The sequence below is a fragment of the Giraffa tippelskirchi genome, chromosome 4 (assembly GCF_054371585.1).
Source record: "Giraffa tippelskirchi isolate mGirTip1 chromosome 4, T2T-mGirTip1v1.2.pri, whole genome shotgun sequence".
Lineage (NCBI taxonomy): Eukaryota > Metazoa > Chordata > Mammalia > Artiodactyla > Giraffidae > Giraffa > Giraffa tippelskirchi.
Window position 1 is genome coordinate 165,846,587 of NC_137278.1, and position 18,399 is coordinate 165,864,985.

At 39.5% G+C, this 18,399-nt stretch overlaps 2 protein-coding genes across 5 annotated transcripts in view; one reads left to right on the forward strand and one right to left on the reverse strand.

Annotated features, from left to right (window-relative positions):
• NOPCHAP1 (NOP protein chaperone 1) overlaps positions 1-18,399 on the forward strand; it is a 34,508-nt gene that overhangs the window by 10,126 nt on the left and 5,983 nt on the right. The gene's annotated exons all lie outside the window — the stretch shown is intronic.
• Positions 1,734-18,399, reverse strand: part of ALDH1L2 (aldehyde dehydrogenase 1 family member L2) — a 63,490-nt gene continuing 46,824 nt past the window's right edge. For all 4 annotated transcript variants that reach the window (XM_081595655.1, XM_081595654.1, XM_081595658.1 and 1 more), the window contains 6 exons: positions 17,591-17,690; positions 16,879-16,977; positions 14,545-14,710; positions 11,953-12,058; positions 8,876-9,075; positions 1,734-6,011 (listed from right to left, as the gene is read on the reverse strand). In XM_081595655.1, the coding sequence (XP_081451781.1) occupies positions 5,956-6,011; positions 8,876-9,075; positions 11,953-12,058; positions 14,545-14,710; positions 16,879-16,977; positions 17,591-17,690 (727 nt within the window). In that variant the 3' untranslated portion in view covers positions 1,734-5,955. The remainder of the gene's footprint in view (positions 6,012-8,875; positions 9,076-11,952; positions 12,059-14,544; positions 14,711-16,878; positions 16,978-17,590; positions 17,691-18,399) is intronic.

An 18,399-nucleotide genomic window follows, 5' to 3' on the forward strand; every position in this document is an offset into this window, starting at 1 on the left:
CATTTGTATGTCCCTCAGTGCCTGGCATGGTGCCTTTCACTCAGAATGTACAATAAATGTTCATGAAAAAAAATTATTTTTTCCTCTTGATGCCAATAAAGTAATACATCTTAAACATCAGTGGTTGCCAGTCCTGAAGAAAGACAGATTTACTACTATCTTTTGTCTTACTGATTAGTAGACTTTTCCCCAGAGTTTAATGTTGGAGTCTTTGTGGGTGACTCCCCACCATATGGGCTTTCCTGGTGGCCCAGACAGTAAAGAATCTGTTTGCAATGCAGGAGACCCAGGTTTGATCTCTGGGTTGGAAAGATCCCCTGGAGAAAGGAATGGCAACCCACGCCAGGATTCTTGCCTGGAGGATTCCATGGGCAGAGGAACCTGGCAGGCTACTGTCCATGGGGTCACAACGAGTTGGATACGACTGAGTGACTAACACTTTCACTTTCTCCACCATTTGTTCATGGAAAATCCTTGCAGTGATTGGTTTGGGAATGGGTATGTGACAACCTTCACAAAGAGGCACAAGCCAAGTCTTGTTAATAGACTTTCTGGAAAGAAAAGGATTTCTTACTCCTAAGAAGGAGGCACATGAAAAAATGGCTCCTTCTTTGGAACCATGGATATCTTGTGGTTGATACGGCTCTTGCCACTCTAGTGGGCATACCTGGAGCCACAGTCAGCGTGCCAAGGAGAGCACAGAGAAGCAAGGAACATCACTGAATTACTGCATCAAATAACTTGACAAAGCTATCACTGGATTTCTAGTTTTGTGACAGTGAATTTCTTTTTTGTTTAAAAAAAAAATGCCACTACCTTATGAGATACTCTTATACCTACTTCACAGATTTAAAGAAAAAGTGGCAGGGAGACACTAAGCAAAAATTTTAAAGCCTCCCAATAGGTAAGTGATGTAGAGACTGCTCTGGTGGTCCAATGGGTAACTCTCCTTCCAGTGCAGGGGGCCTGGGTTCAATCCCTGGTCCAGGAATTAGATTGCACATGCCGCAACTAAGACCCCGTGCAACTTAAGTGGTGGAACCACATTTTCAGCTCAGTCAGCCGCACGCTGCCATTATGGATCTGCCAGTCACAAAGCCACAAGCATAGGCTCTGAAGCAGGATTGATCCCAGCCCAGCCACTTATCTTAGTTTTTCCATTTGTAAAATGGGAATAATAGTATCTCCCTTATGAGGTTTTAGTACTAATAAGAAATGCATGACTTAATACCTATCATGGGCTTAGAACAGTGTTTGGTAAGTGTGAAGTGTTAATGCTATAAGAAAAATACAGTGGTGGCAAAAATGTGGAGAAACTGTTGGTAAGATTGCTATATCCTTTTAATCAGAGATTACACCTCTAGGAATTTATTCTAATTAAGCAAATACAGTTTTGTTCACAAATTTACATATAAGATTGATTGCAGGGACCTCCCTGGTGGTCCAGTGGTTAAGAATCTGCCTTGCAGTGCAGGGGATTGGGGTTCAATCCCTGGTCAGGGAACTAAGATTCCACATGCCTCGGAACAACTAAACCCGTGTGCTGCACCTACTGAGCCCACATACTGCAACTAGAGAGTCCATGTGCTGAAACAAAATATCCTGCATGCTGGGATCAACTAAGATCCAGTGCAGCCAAATAAATATTTTTTGGAAAAAATAAAGATTGATTGCAGTGTTTAAAACAGTCAAAAAGCAAATATAAATGTCCAACAATAAGAGAACAAGTTGAGTTAAAGCCAATGAACATATGTAGAGGTATGTTTATTGACATAGAAAGATGGTTACATATTTTTAATTGAAAAAAGCAGGTAAAGTTATGTACAGTATATACTAGTTCTAAAAAAAAGTATATTCATAGAAACAAATCTGGAACAATCTCAGATATCATCTAGTTATTTGTGGAGAGTGGTTGAATCTTACCTTCTCATTTTATTATTTTTACAAAATAAGGTGTGACTTAATCATTGAAAATCCACTTAAGTATTATTTGCATAATAGTAATAATAGTAATTCATCCTTTCAGTCATGTTCATGTCTGATAACCTACGTCTAGACCAGGTTCCCTTGAGAGCTTCTGTTTTCTTAAAAAGGCAGGTATAGGGAAACCAATTTGTTTCCTCGCCCTGTCTCTTGACCTTTCCACAAAAACGCTCACAGTTCATGTTCCACTCAGTTTGGCTTTGAATTTGACAAATATTTAACACATGCCTACTATTTATTACCCAGGGTCTGATCTGGTTGTGGGCAACAACGGGATCTTAGCTTGGTTAAAAGACTTTCAGCTTCATTGCTTGAGCACCTGATCTGCCGCCGAATAGCTGTTTGATCTGGGCAGGTTACTTAACCTCCTTCATTTGAAAACAAATATTTATTGAACTCCTCCTATGTGTTAGACACTGGAGATGCAGCATTCAACAAAAGCCTGTGTTCACAAAGCTTAAGTTCTAATGGGAAGAGATCGATGATTAGTAACTATATGCCAGGTGTTGATAAGTGCTGCAAAAACAATGCAGGAGAAGGCAAATAACAAAATGAGAGGACAAATGAGGTGTGGATGTGGGAATCTTAAGTGCTATTTTAGGAAAAGTGATCAGCGAATGGACCTCTACTGAGATGATGTTTGAGCAGAGACCTGGAGAATGTGAGGCAGCCAGTTGGGAGGTGGTGTGTGGGGCAAGTTTCAAAAAGAGGCAGTGGTGTACTGGCTCTGGCCCACACTTGTTCTAATCACACGCATCTCTTCCCAGTTCTATGTTCAGTGAAGTTTGTAGCTTGAAAGCAGGCAGTATGAGAGCATTAATACACAGAAATCAGAAAATGCTACAAGTCAGAATTTTGTTCTTGTTTTTTTCCCCAGAGAGCCACTTGTTAAATATTTACCAGCACACTACTGGGAAGAAGGAGCAGTAAGTGCAAAGGCCCTGCACTTAGGAGTTAGGAATGTGCTTGATCAGTTTGAGGAACATCAAGGCAGCCAGGGTGGCTAAACAGAATGAGAGGGTGGATGACAGGAGATGAGGTTAGAGGTAGCCAGGAACAAAGTTGATAGGACTTTGCAGGCATGGTAAGTGGTAGACTTTATTGTAAGCGAAATGGAGCCCATTAGGAGGTTTTGAGCAGAGGAGTGACACATTCTGACTTAGGCTTTGAATAGAACCACACAGGGAGGGATCAGGAAAGCCAGTCAGGAGACTGGCAATAACCTCTTGGTGGTGGTGGAGCCAGTAAAAAGAGCACCTCGATTTATTCATCTTTTCAGATATGAAGATTAAGTAAGTTGGCTTAGCATAGTGACTAGCATACGGCAGGCCCCTACATAAGTGATAGCTGTTTTTATTGACTGATGCCAATCCTGGGGGGTGGGGAAGGGATTCTCATCTAATTAGGAAGAACAATCATTCCAGCACCACGTGGTAAGAACTGTGTTCCAGACTAAGTATAGAGGAGAGATCTTAAAACCAAGTTGGGAACAGGAAAGGCCAGGAAGGGTGTTTGAACAAAATGACAGCACTGGGAAATGGAATTGGAAGGAAAATAGAACTTTTAGAAGTGTCCACACCTCCTCAGCTCCTCAGTTAAGGGAACAAATCACAGCTTTATCCTTTAGCAAAATAATCAGTGATGTGAAGAAATGGTGATAAATTACTCAGTATGTTAATTAAATTACCTAGTAGGCGATGGATCATTATATCCTCATTCAAATTCACTTGTCATTTTATAAATTCCATGTAGCCTTTGATTCTGGTCAGCAATCGGATATAAAAACTCAGGCCGCTAAGAACTTCAAAACTCACTGTGGAAAAACAAGTGCTTAATCTGGAGCTCAAGCATGGGTTTTAGGAGGTCTGTGAATTTCTTGAAGATATTTGCAGAATTAGGTGTGCAGGTGTGACTTTTGGACAGGGATCCATAGCTTTTATCAGATTCTCAAAAGAGGTTTATGCCCCCCCCAAAAGATTAAAAGCACTGCTATTGAGATTAATATTAGAAGGTAAAAGGCAGTCTAAAAGAAATGGGCATGTTTTTGTTTGCCATTTCATCTATCAGTAAAATCTTTGGTAAAGCGATATTTTAAATCACATGAAATCAGTAAAAACACTGCATTTAAAAAGTGATTCCTTTATAATAAGAACTTTGTCCTTTTATTCAAATATGAACTGTCAGTTTGGATCCTGTTGGGTCCAAATTTAGAATTTTACCTGTGCCAACTTGCTTACAGGCAAAATTTGCTCTATTGATCATGCCAGGATCATACCTGATATTCTTCCTTTTGAATGTTTTCTGCCCTGACTTCGTTATTATTGTTTATTGATTAACGATTCCCTACACTCTTCTTGGTTAAACTGCTGAGTTTCCAAAGTAGAAAGTAATCCCTAAGGGCTTCTTCAAAGCCAGAGAAATAGGAATGTTTACTGAAATTTTACTTTTAAAAGAGAATTAATGGAAATTAATTGCTCTGACAAACTTCTAGAGACTCTTCAAGTCAGGATCTCACTTTCTTCTAGTCATACCTGGACTATTTACTCACCTACTTTTGTCTGACAACAGGCAATTATGAAGTGCTTCATAGGTTGTAATAATTCCTCTTTCTTGAGCACAGAGAATGATCTAGACACCTTGTTGAGTGCATTATGTATATTATCCCATTGAGTCCTTACAATACCTACTGAGATAGGAACTTTATCCCTATTTTATAGATTCCACATCTCAGCTTTATACTGATATATTAGGTAACCAATCTGCCCTTTATTGAGTATTTACCATGAACAAAACCCAGTGCAAGGTGCTTTACTAAGATTATTGCATTGAATCCTCACCTCATCATAAGGTTCCTAAGGGAGGCATTACTGTCCCCATTTTACCTACAAGGAAACTGAGGCTTGGAGAAATTGCATTGGTTTCCCCAAGTCACATAGATAGTAAGATGGTATGATATGAACCAAAATCAGCCTCCAAAAGCTATTTATTTTATAATATATCATACTGTAAAATTCACTTTAAAAGCTATTGACTAGAATTTCAACTATTTGGGGTCAAAGATCATGTCATTAAATTTTGTGTACACCTCAGGAAATAATATAGCACCTCATACTTAGTAGGTACTCAAGAACTGTTTATGAGCTGGTCACTTATCACAGTGGGTTGAAAAATAGAACATCAAAGGCTTAAAGATGTATCTTATTTCCAAAAGAAAATAAAAAAACTTCCTTCACTTTCCTTGGGGGATATACTATTTCTTGAGAGCAAAATTATAGGGGAAGAAAGAATGGGGCAAATGGAAAAAGTAGTATTGATATGTATATGCTACCATGTGTGAAATAGATAGCTGGTGAGAAGTTGGTATATAGAACAGGAGCCCAGCTTGGTGCTCTGTGATGACCTAAATGGGTGGGATGAGGGAAGGGGAAGGAGGCTCAAGAGGGAAGTGATATACGTATAATTATGGCTGATTTGCCTTGTCCTATGGCAGAAACCAACACTATATTGTACAGCAATTATCCTCCAATCAAAAATATATTTTAAAAATTACATAAAATCTTTTTAATAACCCCCACATGCCTGGTTCAGAGGTTAAAACCTTACCTATTATACAAGGGTTCCCAACTTTCTGTACTATAACTGCATCATATTGATGTTTGCAAAATGAACAACCATGATTAGGATTAGTCTTGGTGGGGAAAAAAAGGCAGCTTAATATTTTAGAAATACATGTGGTATACAACATAGTCAAAACCCAACAACTATAAATCATTTTAAGGTATAAAAAGGGTATTAGAAAATACTCAGGCACAGGTGTAGATGCTTAGACACGTGGCCCCACCCACTTCACGGTCCATGCGCGTGTTTTTCAGCTGGCAGCTGACACCTCTGTCCTCGGCACAGCCCGGCTTCTTCAGTGTGGAGAGCTAAAGAGTGGTGGGCCTGCGAGGAGTTCCTGAGGATGGCGCTGCTCTAGTATTCCAAAGTCACAGACTTGGTTTTGAGGTATTCGTTTAGAGCTTCCTCGCCTAGGAAAGAGAAAAGCAGTTGATGGATCATGTTCACGGGTGGACGTGATGGTGCCAGGTGTGGGTGTATCAGTCACTGAGCAATAGAGTGGGGCTGAGACAGTGCTTCTCAAACTTTCAATTTCATGTGAATCACCTGATCTCATGACACTGTAGAGTCTGATTGGATTAAGTCCAGCAGAGGTCCCAAGGCTGTAAGTGAAAGTTGCTCAGTCTGTCTGACTCTGCAACCCCATGGACCATAGCCCACCAGGCTCCTCTGTCCCTGGGGATTCTCCAGGCAAGAATACTGGAGTGGGTTGCCATGCCATCCTCCAGGGGATCTTCCCAGCCCAGGAATAAAACCTGCATCTCTTCCATTGCAGGCAGATTCATTACTGTCTGAGCCACCAGGGAATCCCTATATGCTTCTAACCATTCCCCAAATGCTGATGCTCATGGTCTCTACTTTGAGGATAAGGACTTAGACCAGCTACTAGGCCTTCTAAGGACCACACTGTTGGCTTATCAACCTCTACCCAAAACCCTTCTCCTTTATTTCTTGGCTTGATGACAAATCTACATCTCTCTTCCTCGCCATTTAAGCTGAACAAAGTGATCAGGATACTGTCCTTCCAATTACATTAAATGTAATTATAGTAAATGCAGTTAAAAGCATTAAATCCAATTACAATAAATGCAGAATAGAGTGAAGTTTGAGATCATTTTGTTTCACCTTATGTTAGAGAAAAGAGAAATGTAGTTTTCCTGACTTACATAGTATGTTAAAGACAAAGAAGGCATGCATGCGTGCGTGTAGTTACTACAGTCGTGTCTGACTCCTAGCAACCCTATGGACTGTAGCCCTCCAGGCTCCTCTGTCCATGGGATTCTCCAGGCAAGAATACTGGAGTGGGTTGCCATGCCCTCCTCCAGGGCATCTTCCCGACCCAGGGACTGAACCTGGGCCACTTGTGTCTCCTGCATTGTAGGCGGTTTCTTTACCCACTGAGCCACCTGGAAAATCCACAGAAGGCATATCCAGGCAAAAAATAGGTCTGCCATTTTGTTTCTGCTCTGTTGCTGTTTTGAGCTTCTGCAATCAGCAGTTAAGGGGCATGAATACCATGAGTGAAACTAATGAGTATATGATTCTGGAGTTAAGCTTAAACTCGGGGCTCTTACTGTTAAATTAGAATCACTTTAGGAAGCTTTTAAAATTCCTGATCCAAGGTCACACCTCAGACCAGTTAAATCAGCATTTTTGCATTTTTTTTTAAAGCTCCCAGGTGATTCTCTAATCCAGTGTGCAGCTGGGAACCATTGAGCTGAGGGAGGTCCAAATTCAGAGAGGAAGAAACTGTTAAGACAAAGTCTACTGTGTTATAATAAAACAGACAAATCGATCATTCTCTATCAAAAGACAAATGGAACACTATTGCCTTCCTGATAATGCTAACACTATTGCTTCCTGATAATAATTTCCCTAAGAAGATCTCCCCCTGTATTTTAGATCCAGGGATGAAAGCCAGATTGAAGACATGAAAAAAATATATGAATTTACCTTCAACTCAATGGAATTTAAAACGGGAGTCATTCTTATTGTTGCAAATAAATTGTCACATGTCATCAGGAAAGAGAAGATGTAAAAATACCCCAAATTAACCAGCAGACTGTACTTATGGTAAATCACAAACATTTCAACTTTTGAAACAACATGCCAGACTGACTGTGAGGGGTGAGGACATGGGCTACACAGCCGGAAGACCTCACTTTGCAGTCTTTTTGTCCATGGCTGGCTGACTGACTTTGGGCAAGTTACCCAATCTCTCTGAGTGCCATTTTCCTCATCTATAAAAGAAAGATAATAATAGCACCTGGGCTCCTATGGCTGGGACTTCCCTGGTGGCTCAGTGGTAAAGAATCCACCTGCCAATGAAGGAGATTCAGGTTCGATCCCTTGGTCAGAAAGATCCCTTGGAGAAGAAAATGGCAACCACTCCAATATCCTTGCCTGTGAAATCCCATGGGCAAAGGAGCCTGGCGTGGGGCCAGTTCATGGAGCCAGTCCATGGGGTCACAAGGAGTTGAACACAATTTAGCAACTGGACAACAATGCTCCCATGGCTATTGTAAGGGCTGCTCATATGCTCTTACAGACCTGGTATGTATTTAGTTTTCAAAATAAGCTATTACTGGAAATGTGATAGTGTTGCTGCCCATTGTGAATTACATTTTTGGGGGCTTTCTGCAAACTCTACATCTGAGCTCCCAGATGCCCAGAAAACTCTGACAGTTTCAGTGTTGACTCTGAAAGACTGCCAAGTGGTTCAGAGACAGAATATATTCTTGGAGCTAGATGGTTATTGCCTTCTACCCATTTTCCTTTCTTGGTTCCACTGGGTCCCATGACATCTAAACCAAGTTCATGCTGAATGTCATGTTAAAAGAAACAACCAAACATATTTTAGCTAAATTGTCAGTGTTTTCTTTTCAACAGGAATCTTCCTTTTTAAAAGGAAACCCTTTCCCATACAATTTGTGTTCTTTTCTATGTGTACGTTATGTTCAATAAAATGTTGAACCATTGATATGTGACAGCCTGGGATGGGAGGGGAGTTTGGGGGAGAATGGATATGTGTATATGTGTGGCTGAGTCCCTTTGCTGTCCACATGAAATTATCACAATATTGTTAATCAGCTATACTCCAAATAAAATAAAAATTAAAAAAAAAAGTTTAACATTGAAAGAAAAATTAATACCCTTGAAACCCCAGATGCAACTAGCATGTAGGAAATGCCCTTCAAAGCAATATACGAGTGTTGGACAAAGCATGAAGCACGCTTTTTGTGATGTGCATTAGAAAGATAAGGCATATTCATACCTAAGTCTTTTCCAAACCCAGACTGCTTAAATCCACCAAAAGGAGCAGCCACATCCGTCTTGTTGTAGGTGTTAATAAAAACAGTTCCTGCTTCTAGTTTTTCACTCACATACATGGCTTTATTTATGTCTCTTGTAAAAACTCCTGAGGCCAAGCCATATTCTGTATTGTTTGCTCGCTGCAACACTCCATCGATGTCCCTATAAGATGTTTTTAGGAAGACATAGAACCTCATTAAACATAAAAGCAAAACACTTTCATTTTATGTTCTAATATTTTTCCCCTCTGTGCTAGAAACAGGAAAACATTACTGCCAGTGTGCTTACATTTTTATAAATGAAATATTCTAGGCTTACACCAAAAGAAATGCCCAATGAGATATTACAACCCTAGTACTGTATTTTTTCACATATATCATGTGACACCCTTTAAAATCTGGGCTGAAGTCATCTTTTCAATCTTCTTCATTGGTTTTCCTTCATGACTACCCCATTTGTCTTTCTCTCCCCTGAGTTCCATATATAGATATTATATATTCTCAGAGCACCCTCTCAGCCCCTCCATCTATTCAGATTTTACATGCACAGTTCAAGGGCTCATTCCAAGCCTCACCCTGAAGCCTTCCCAGATCCCATCAGTGCCACTGCTTAGGCGGTAGAGTGGAGTGGCCCAGTGAGAAGGCTCAGCAGCCGGATTGCCTGGGTGACCTTTGGGCAAATCACCCCATCTCCTCCAGCTTTTCTGTATTCTTGTGAAAAAATGGAAATAGTAATAATAGCACATGTCTGTTGTCATAAGGATTAAATGAGCCAAAAGTGTCTTGAACAAAGGAAATGCTCAGTGAAAGTCAGCTATAATCAGGTAGCCCATGTTCTTTCAACTCAGTCACCTTCCAACTAGACAGGAAGTTCCCGGAGGATAGAAAGAACATTTTATTTTTCTTTATACTAGGATGTTGCAACATCAAATGTGAACTCAATCAATAGGCTAATCCAATAAAAGGGTAGTAAAATCATTCCTTTAATGGGTCTGGTGACTTCCCGGCCTTTTGTCTCAGTATGTGTGCATGGCCAAGTCAGTGCAGATGTGAACCCACTCATGTCTCAGCTGGTTCCAGTTCCCATGTGCCTGCCATACTGTGAGTATCTCATTTTTACGAGTGTCATCCTAATGCTAAAAAAAATAAAAGCATGAAATTTCTACAAAATGGCCAGTAAATGCAAGCCAAGATTTCACCTGGGGATCCGGCAAGGAAGTGGGATTTCTGTTCCAAAGATGGAAGAAAAATTAGTTGTGCTGAATTCTTTGAGAGATAACAAAGACTTGAATGTGTTGCCTCTCCTAGGGATTTTTAAAGGTAATCTTGTCTCTATCCAGTTTTCAACTCTCATGAGAAATGTGGAATCTCACTTGGAGTGGACTGCTGCTGCTAAGTCACTTCAGTCGTGTCCGACTCTGTGCGACCCCGTAGACGGCAGCCCACCAGGCTCCCCCATCCCTGGGACTCTCCAGGCAAGAACACTACAGTGGGTTGCCATTTCCTTCTCCAATGCATGAAAGTGAAAAGTTGAAGTGAAGTCTCTCAGTCGTGGCTGACTCTTAGCAACCCCATGGACTGCAGCCTACCAGGCTCCTCTGTCCATTGGATTTTCCAGGCAAGAGTACTGGAGTGGGTTACCACTGCCTTCTCTGTGGAGTGGAGTAGGCTCTGCTACAACTCTCAAACTTGATGCACTGCACTTGATTGCACTGCAGATATTCATAGATTGGACTAAGGCTGAAAGATGGCTGGATGCCATTGCCCACTGAGGACCACTGAGATCACACAGCTTCATAGCACACCTTATCCGCTTTTAGAATAATAACAATGATTGCAACTGCACCAACAGCAAACACATTTAAATCTTCAGTTCAGTTCAGTTGCTCAGTCGTGTCTGACTCTTTGTGACCCCATGGACTGCAGCTCGCCAGGCTTCCCTGTCTATCACCAACAATGACCCCAAAACGCAGATACTATTAATAACTAATCCAACTTCACAAATAGATAAACTTTACAAATAGAGAAACTTAATAGAGGAATTACGTGAGTAACCCAAGCCCACAGGGGTGGTCAGTGCAGACTCCACCCACTGCATCTCCCACCAACACCCTCTTGGGTTAACTGCCTGCCTCTTTGTCTGTTTCCCTTATTAGATGGTGACCTCCTTGAGGATAGGATCTGTGATTTATGTAGGCTTACATTCTCTAAACCTGGCTTCTAATATCTGCATGTTTAACAAAAAGACTATCATACAGGGGAATTTATAATTAGGAAAAGAGGGTTAAAAGGGCATCTTGAGATCAGTATGTCAAAATGTTACTACAATTTAGTGTCTCCAAAGTTCTCTTACAATCTATCAAAGACCAAGAAGCCCTTCTGAACTGGTTATTCTGTTTTTTTTTACCACCTTCTCATTGGTTAAAGGAAAACTAAAGCCAAAATTCTAAAGAACTGTGTGCACTATACCAAGAGTCTATTATATTAAATATTCTGATAGGAACTCAGTTACCATATGGACTTCTTTGATATGCTAAACACTTTGGAAGGTTTCAGGCACCCTGACAAACCAGTACGTCATTTACAGTTGATTATAAGGTGACTGTGAACTTTCTACAAAGAGTTGAGTTTTAGGTTTTTGGAGGCATGATCCCCTGAGAAAACACTCGACTCTTTCTTTGGGAAAATCAGATTTCATAGATGCTGCCTTCTCTAGAAATGTAAATGCAAAAACTACTTCTGTTAAGTTTCAGTTACTGACCTTATTCCAGAGATGTTTCAAATGCCAACTGTACAAAAAGTCTGTACAAAAACTGTACAAAACTAGCAAATGTCATATAATGTCAGCCATTAATTTAAGCTATGGAGCAAAAATTTATTACAACTTACATTGGTTAACATTCTCTTCTAATTATTTGTCAATTATTCTTATGGTAGAAATTGTATGTTAATTAATTTTATGCTCTGTATATAGCACAGTGGTAGGGGGAAAAAAAAACTGTATCTAGTCAACCCGGTTAAATTATGCCTAGGAACATACCCGTTTTGGAATTTAGAAATGACCATAATAGGCCCAAAGGATTCCTCTTTGGCAAGATACATGTGGTCTTCCACATCTGTGAAGACAGTAGGTTCCATAAAAAAGCCTATTTGAAAACCAGAAGAAAATAACATCAATTATAGTGTGATTTTCAATTAGTTGTTCTCTCATTTAATTACATTATAACTTTTTTTCTTCCCTTCTGGGTCAGTAAAACCAAGAAGACTTTCATTTTCCTATTTGATGTTAACAATCCTAGGTTCTTATATTTTTAATGTCCTTATTACAAAAATTTCAAACATAGGTAAAGGTAGAGAAAAGAGTATAATAAATAGTAAAATAAATCTTTATGCATATACTTTGCTATATTTGATTCATTGTTTTCCTTGCTGATATAGTTTAAAGCAAATTCCAGAGATCATAGATTTGTACTGGAGTACTTGGAGTATAAATTGTAATGTACATTATCATACCTAACAAAATTAATGCTAATCCCTTATTCATAGTTTGTTTTAATTTAACTTCTAATTTTTTAATTGAGATGTAATTGACATATAACATTAATTTCAGGTGTACAACATAATGATTTGGTATTTGTAGCAAATGATTTCTAGAAAATATCTGTTTGTAGTTGATTTGTTTGATTCAGGGATTCAAATAAGCTGCACTTTGCATTTGGTTTTTCAGTTCAGTTCAGTTGCTCAGTCGTGTGTCACTCTTTGTGACCCCATGAACCACAGCACACCAGGCCTCCCTGTCCATCACCAACTCCCGGAGACCACCCAAACCCATGTCCATTGAGTCGGTGATGCCATCCAACCATCTCATCCTTTGCCGTCCCCTTCTCCTCCTGCCCTCAATCTTTCCCAGCATCAGGGTCTTTTCAAATGATTCAGCTCTTCGCATCAGGTGGCCAAAGTATTGGAGTTTCAGCTTCAACATCAGTCCTTCCAATGAACACCCAGGACTAATCTCCTTTAGGATGGACTGGTTTGAGCTCCTTGCAGTCCAAGGGACTCTCAAGAGTCTTCTCCAACACCACAGTTCAAAAGCATCAATTCTTCTGTGCTCAGCTTTCTTTATAGTCCGACTCTCACATCCATACATGACCACTGGAAAAACCATAGCCTTGACTAAACGGACCTTTGTTGGCAAAGTAATGTCTCTGCCTTTTAATATGCTGTCTAGGTTGGTCATAACTTTCCTTCCAAGGAGTAAGCATCTTTTAATTTCATGGCTGCAATCACCATCTGCAGTGATTTTGGAGCCCAGAAAAATAAAATCAGCCACCGTTTCCATTTTTAGATAGCTTTAATCTGAAACATTTCCTCCCTTATCCCTGCTCCTTGATTTTCATGCCACTGACTTGTTAAACAGGTGAATTCCCGGGTGGCGCTAGTGGGAAAGAATCTGCTTGCTAATGCAGAAGATACAAGAGAAACAGGTTTGATCCCCGGGGTGGGAAAATTCCCCTGGAGTAGGAAATCGTAACCCACTCTGGTATTCTTGCCTGAAAAATCCCGTGGACAGAGGAGCCTGGCAGGTTACAGCCCATAGGGTCACAAAGAGTCAGACATGACTGAAGTGTCTTAGCACACATGCATGACTTTGTTAAACAGACTGATTCAGTTGTCCAGCAGAATATCTTAGGCATTTCAGATTTGTCATTGCTTCTTTGGGATGATATTTGATTTGTTTCCCTATCCCCTGTGCTTCTTGTAAATAGAAAATCTGACGTAAAGGCATGGTTAGATTCATGGTTAAATGTTTTTGGCAAGAATACTTCATAGGTGATGCTGTGTTACACACTGCATCCCATAGGAGACACATCATATCCAGTCATACTGCTGGTACTCAGTCTACCTATCACAGTAAGACAGGAGGTTTTACAATTGTTGTTTGTTCGTTTTTCTCTCCTTTTGGGTATCATGACATGGAGCCATCCACATACTTCTGTAACAAGTACTGGGTTCAGTTCAGTCGCTCAGTCATGTCCGACTCTTTGCAACCCCATGGACTGCAGCACGCCAGGCTTCCCTGTCCTTCAGCAACTCACGGAGCTTGCTCAAACTCATGTCCATTGAGTCGGTAATGCCATCCAACCATTTCATCCTCTGTCATCCCCTTCTCCTCCTGCCTTCAATCTTTCCCAGCATCAGAGTCTTTTCTAATGGTCAGTTCTTCATTAACAGTTACACAACAGGAATGAATCCTTCCCAGGCTAAACTGGCTAAGATTAAGCCTCACATTGCCAGAAATGAAACCCGCCAGCGCCTGAACAACACTTATCCATTACACTTGTTTACTGCACAGCTAAGAGCCTGTCACATCATTTTATTTGATTTTCACAGCCTCATAAAGCAGGATGTGCACATTTCATTGCATTTTACAACTGGGGCTCAACAAAACCATTGTCAAAGGTGTCACAGCTTAAAAGTGGCCAAGCAGGATCTAGAAAGTATTTCTTCTGATCATAACATAAATGCCACTGTTTACTTCTGAGGCAAGATGGTGCTGTAAAGAAACCTGTTACCAATTATTCCAGCTTAAGAAGCCAGGCCCCCAGCATCCCTTCCCCGGAGGTGATCATACCTGGCCTTTGGACTTGTCTTCCTCCGTACACCAGGGTGGCCCCCTCTTTCACTCCAGCTTCACAGTACTGTAGAAGTTTTTCCAGATGGGCCTTATGATTTTGGGGCCCATGATCGGTAGATCTGTCAAGTGGATCACCAATTTTCATCTTTTTAATTTCTTCCACCTGTATGTCGCCCAGTTCACAGAACACAATTGACTGTTAATAATAATAATGATACCCTTCACCGAGCTTCTGCTGGGTGATGGGTGTTGTACTCAGCTCTTCACAGATGTGTCCTCACTTAGTCTTCATGGTAGCATTGGAGATAGATATTTACTTCCATCTTACATATGAGGAAACTGAGGATCAGAGGGGCTAAGTGACTAGCCCAAGAGCACACAACCACTAAATACTGTGGAGTTTTCTTGATGTGAAAGCCCAAGCTTTTAACCACTGAGTTTTAACAGAACACAAGCCACATGCATTATATTAAAATTATCCTGAATGTTAATCCATTAAAATAGCAAACCTGATGTTCTGGAATTTTTGTCAATACAGCATACTCTTCATGGCCAAGTAATTTCTAAAATGGCCACATTGTTGTCTTTTTCCTCTCCCTAAATGTGGCAGACTGCCCTCGTGAAAATCTCACGGTATAGCCACACCGGAGGATATACTAGAATGTTCTGATGAAAAACCATCTTTATACGGAACATTCATCACTGACACATGCTCCTTGGTTATCTTTTTTTTTTTAACTTTTTATTTTGGAGTAGAGCCAATTTACAATGTCGTGATAGTTTCAGGTAGACAGCAAGGAGACTCAGTCACACATATACACGTATCTATCTATTCTTTCCCAAACCCCCCTCCCACTGAGGCTGCCACATAACACTGAGCAGAATTCTCTGTGCTATACAGCAGGACCTTGTTATCCATTTTAAATACAGCGGTGTGTACATGTCCATCCCAAACTATCCTGTCCCCCCATCCTTCCTGCCCTGGTAAGCATAAGTTTGTTCTCCAAATCTGTGTCTGTTTGTCTTGTAAATAGGTTCATTTTGTATCATTTCCTTTTAGATTCCAATATAAGGGAAGTCACACGATATTTCTCCTTCTCTGTCTGACTTACTTCACTCAGAATGACAATCTCTAGGGCTCCTTAGTTATCTTAATATGTTTCTGAATTTCTTGATGTTAAGACCAATTCTAATAAGGAGAAAGAATGGGAGTTACCATAACCCCACAGGGCCATGAATTTGGAATTTAGGTCTGGCTAAAATCCCTCAGTAAGTGCTCAAAAAATAGCTGCTGAATAAAGAAATTAATTCTGTTCCTGTGTGTGCAAAACATGTTATTGATGGACTGATAGCAGCAAATCCTTGACATTTCTGGTCTCAGCATTTGAAATTTCAACAAGTTGTAGCTGTGAAAGCCCATGATGTGTCATGCTGAGCCTTGTATTTTACTAAGGCACAAAAGTGAATTTCCCGGGTGCTCATGAGCCAGACACTGCCTGCCGTCAAGGGCACTTCTGTATGACTTCCTTGTTTCCTACTCTCATGAGGAAAGATGCCTTCACTTCTTGGAGGTGGAATTGAGGAATTGGCTCTGAAGGAAAACAAAAGCTGGGTGCTGGTTTTTCAATTAGAAACAAATTTGTGATTACTACGACCATAATGATGATACACTGTAGTGTGTTTAGAGTTCATTTTTACCACAGAATTCATCTTAATAGTTCTATAAATGCTTCTAGTCTCATATTTATGGAATCATGTACAACATCAGGGAGCATGTAAGTATGTATCTATCTTAGTGGAGGAAATATATATGCTGTCATTTTACTGTAAATTCAGGATTTGTAAGAATCTAGTGGTATATCTCTCATAGGCAATTTAGGGATTTATAATAACCTAGGGGTATATATTCCATAAATATCAAGGATCTAATATACTATAAATACAGAGCAAGATAAAGGTAATAATAGTTCTTCAGTATACTTTATCAGGTTTTTTAATATAAACCTATAACTTTTTACTGTGAAAAATCACAAAATTACATATAAAAGTAGGCAAATAATATAATGAAACTCCACGCACCCATCAATCAGCTTCAACCACTGCCAACCCATGATCAATTTATTCCCTGACTTACTTCCTCCCCTTCTGCATTATTTTGGAGCAAAGTCTAGATATCATAATCTAATCTGTAAATATGTCAGAAAGTACTTCTAAAAAATAAGGATTGTGTTGTTTTTAAAAAATATAGTATCATCACTAATAATCCCAGAAATATTTTGAAAGTAAAGACAATTTCTATCCAACTCACAGAGCAAATCTGAAGATGCTTACCACTCTTGTCACAAATTCATCATGGATGGATTCTTCCACAAACAGCCGACCAGCTGCAATACAGTTTTCTCCTTTGTTGAAAAACACTGCCCCCATGCCCTTTGGCAGCAACAGACAAAATACTGTTGTTATTTGGGAAGTCAAGGTTGTCATAAAATCGCACACACTAAGAATTGTCTTATCATAAAATAGCAGGCAACACAGAGAAGTCAGAGAAAAAACACAAGCCCTTGGTCTAGTTAGTGATGCTTCGAGATTCTTGGTTTTGATATTTTTAGAAATTTCATTTCTCCTTTCCCCTTTTCTATACATGAGTACTTTACAAGAGATGTACCTATCAAGGATGACATACCGATAAAAAGATTTTGTGTTATAAGAAAATGTAGACTACTCTATACATTTAAATGTAATATTTGTATGCCAAATTTTGCTATTAGAATCTCTACATCAGTTTATATAAACCATGAATGTTTATAAATCTCTTCATCTGTTTGTAAAAAGCTGGAGTCCAAGTTTTAAAAACACTTTTAATTATAATGACATTAGTTTTTAAATTAAGTGCCCTGAGCAATCCCAAATCTAAGCATAAAGAGAACGGTTTCTGTTTATGGTCAGATAAAACCAGACCTCATTTTAAGGCTCCTGATAAACAAGAAGCTGAAACGTGTTTCAGAAGTAGGCACTTATTTCACTGGACTTGACCTACTCTTACCATTCGCACAGCCTTGTCAAGTTCACAGTCACTGAATATTATAAGTGGGGATTTTCCACCAAGTTCAAGGGAAACTTTCTTCAAGTTGCTCACAGCACAGCTGGAGAGAAATAAATGGAATATGAGCATTTACTCTCTCAGTTTCTTTCTCTTATTTCTTGGACCATAATTACTACTTAGCATGGAAAATATAATTGAGCCTCAGAAATATTAAGAAACTTATTCAAAGACAAAACATGAATGGTAGAATGGTGATGACAGCTGAAGCTGGGTGATGAGCACATACATGGAGGTTCCTTACACTATTCTGTGAGCTTTGTGACTATTAGAAATCTTCTGTAATAAAAACTGCTTCCTTTTAAAATTCTGTGGTCAAATAATTAGAGATTCTCATGGGTAAATACAGATTCTTTAAGTGTATGAATTTTGATTACATTAAGGCCTGGCAAAGAATTTAACATTTTACTAGATTACTGTCACATTGGAGGAAAATATCCATTTTTAGAAGTTATTAAAAATTCTGTTTATTACTTCCATTTGCAAAAATTTTGTTATTTAAAGCATATAAAAATACTTTTAAAAATTCAGAAAGAAGGGGAAAAAAATCACAGAATTCCATTCCATGGCTCTATGATGACTATTTTCTTTTTTTAACCATTTTGATATACTTATTTCTGGTCTGTTTCCAAACACAGCCTTTGCCTTAGTTAACATAGTTAGGATTACTCAATATATACAATTTTATACCTTATTTTTCTTTCCATTCACCATTTAATAACAGTCTAGTGTTATTAAAAATTCTCCCTGAC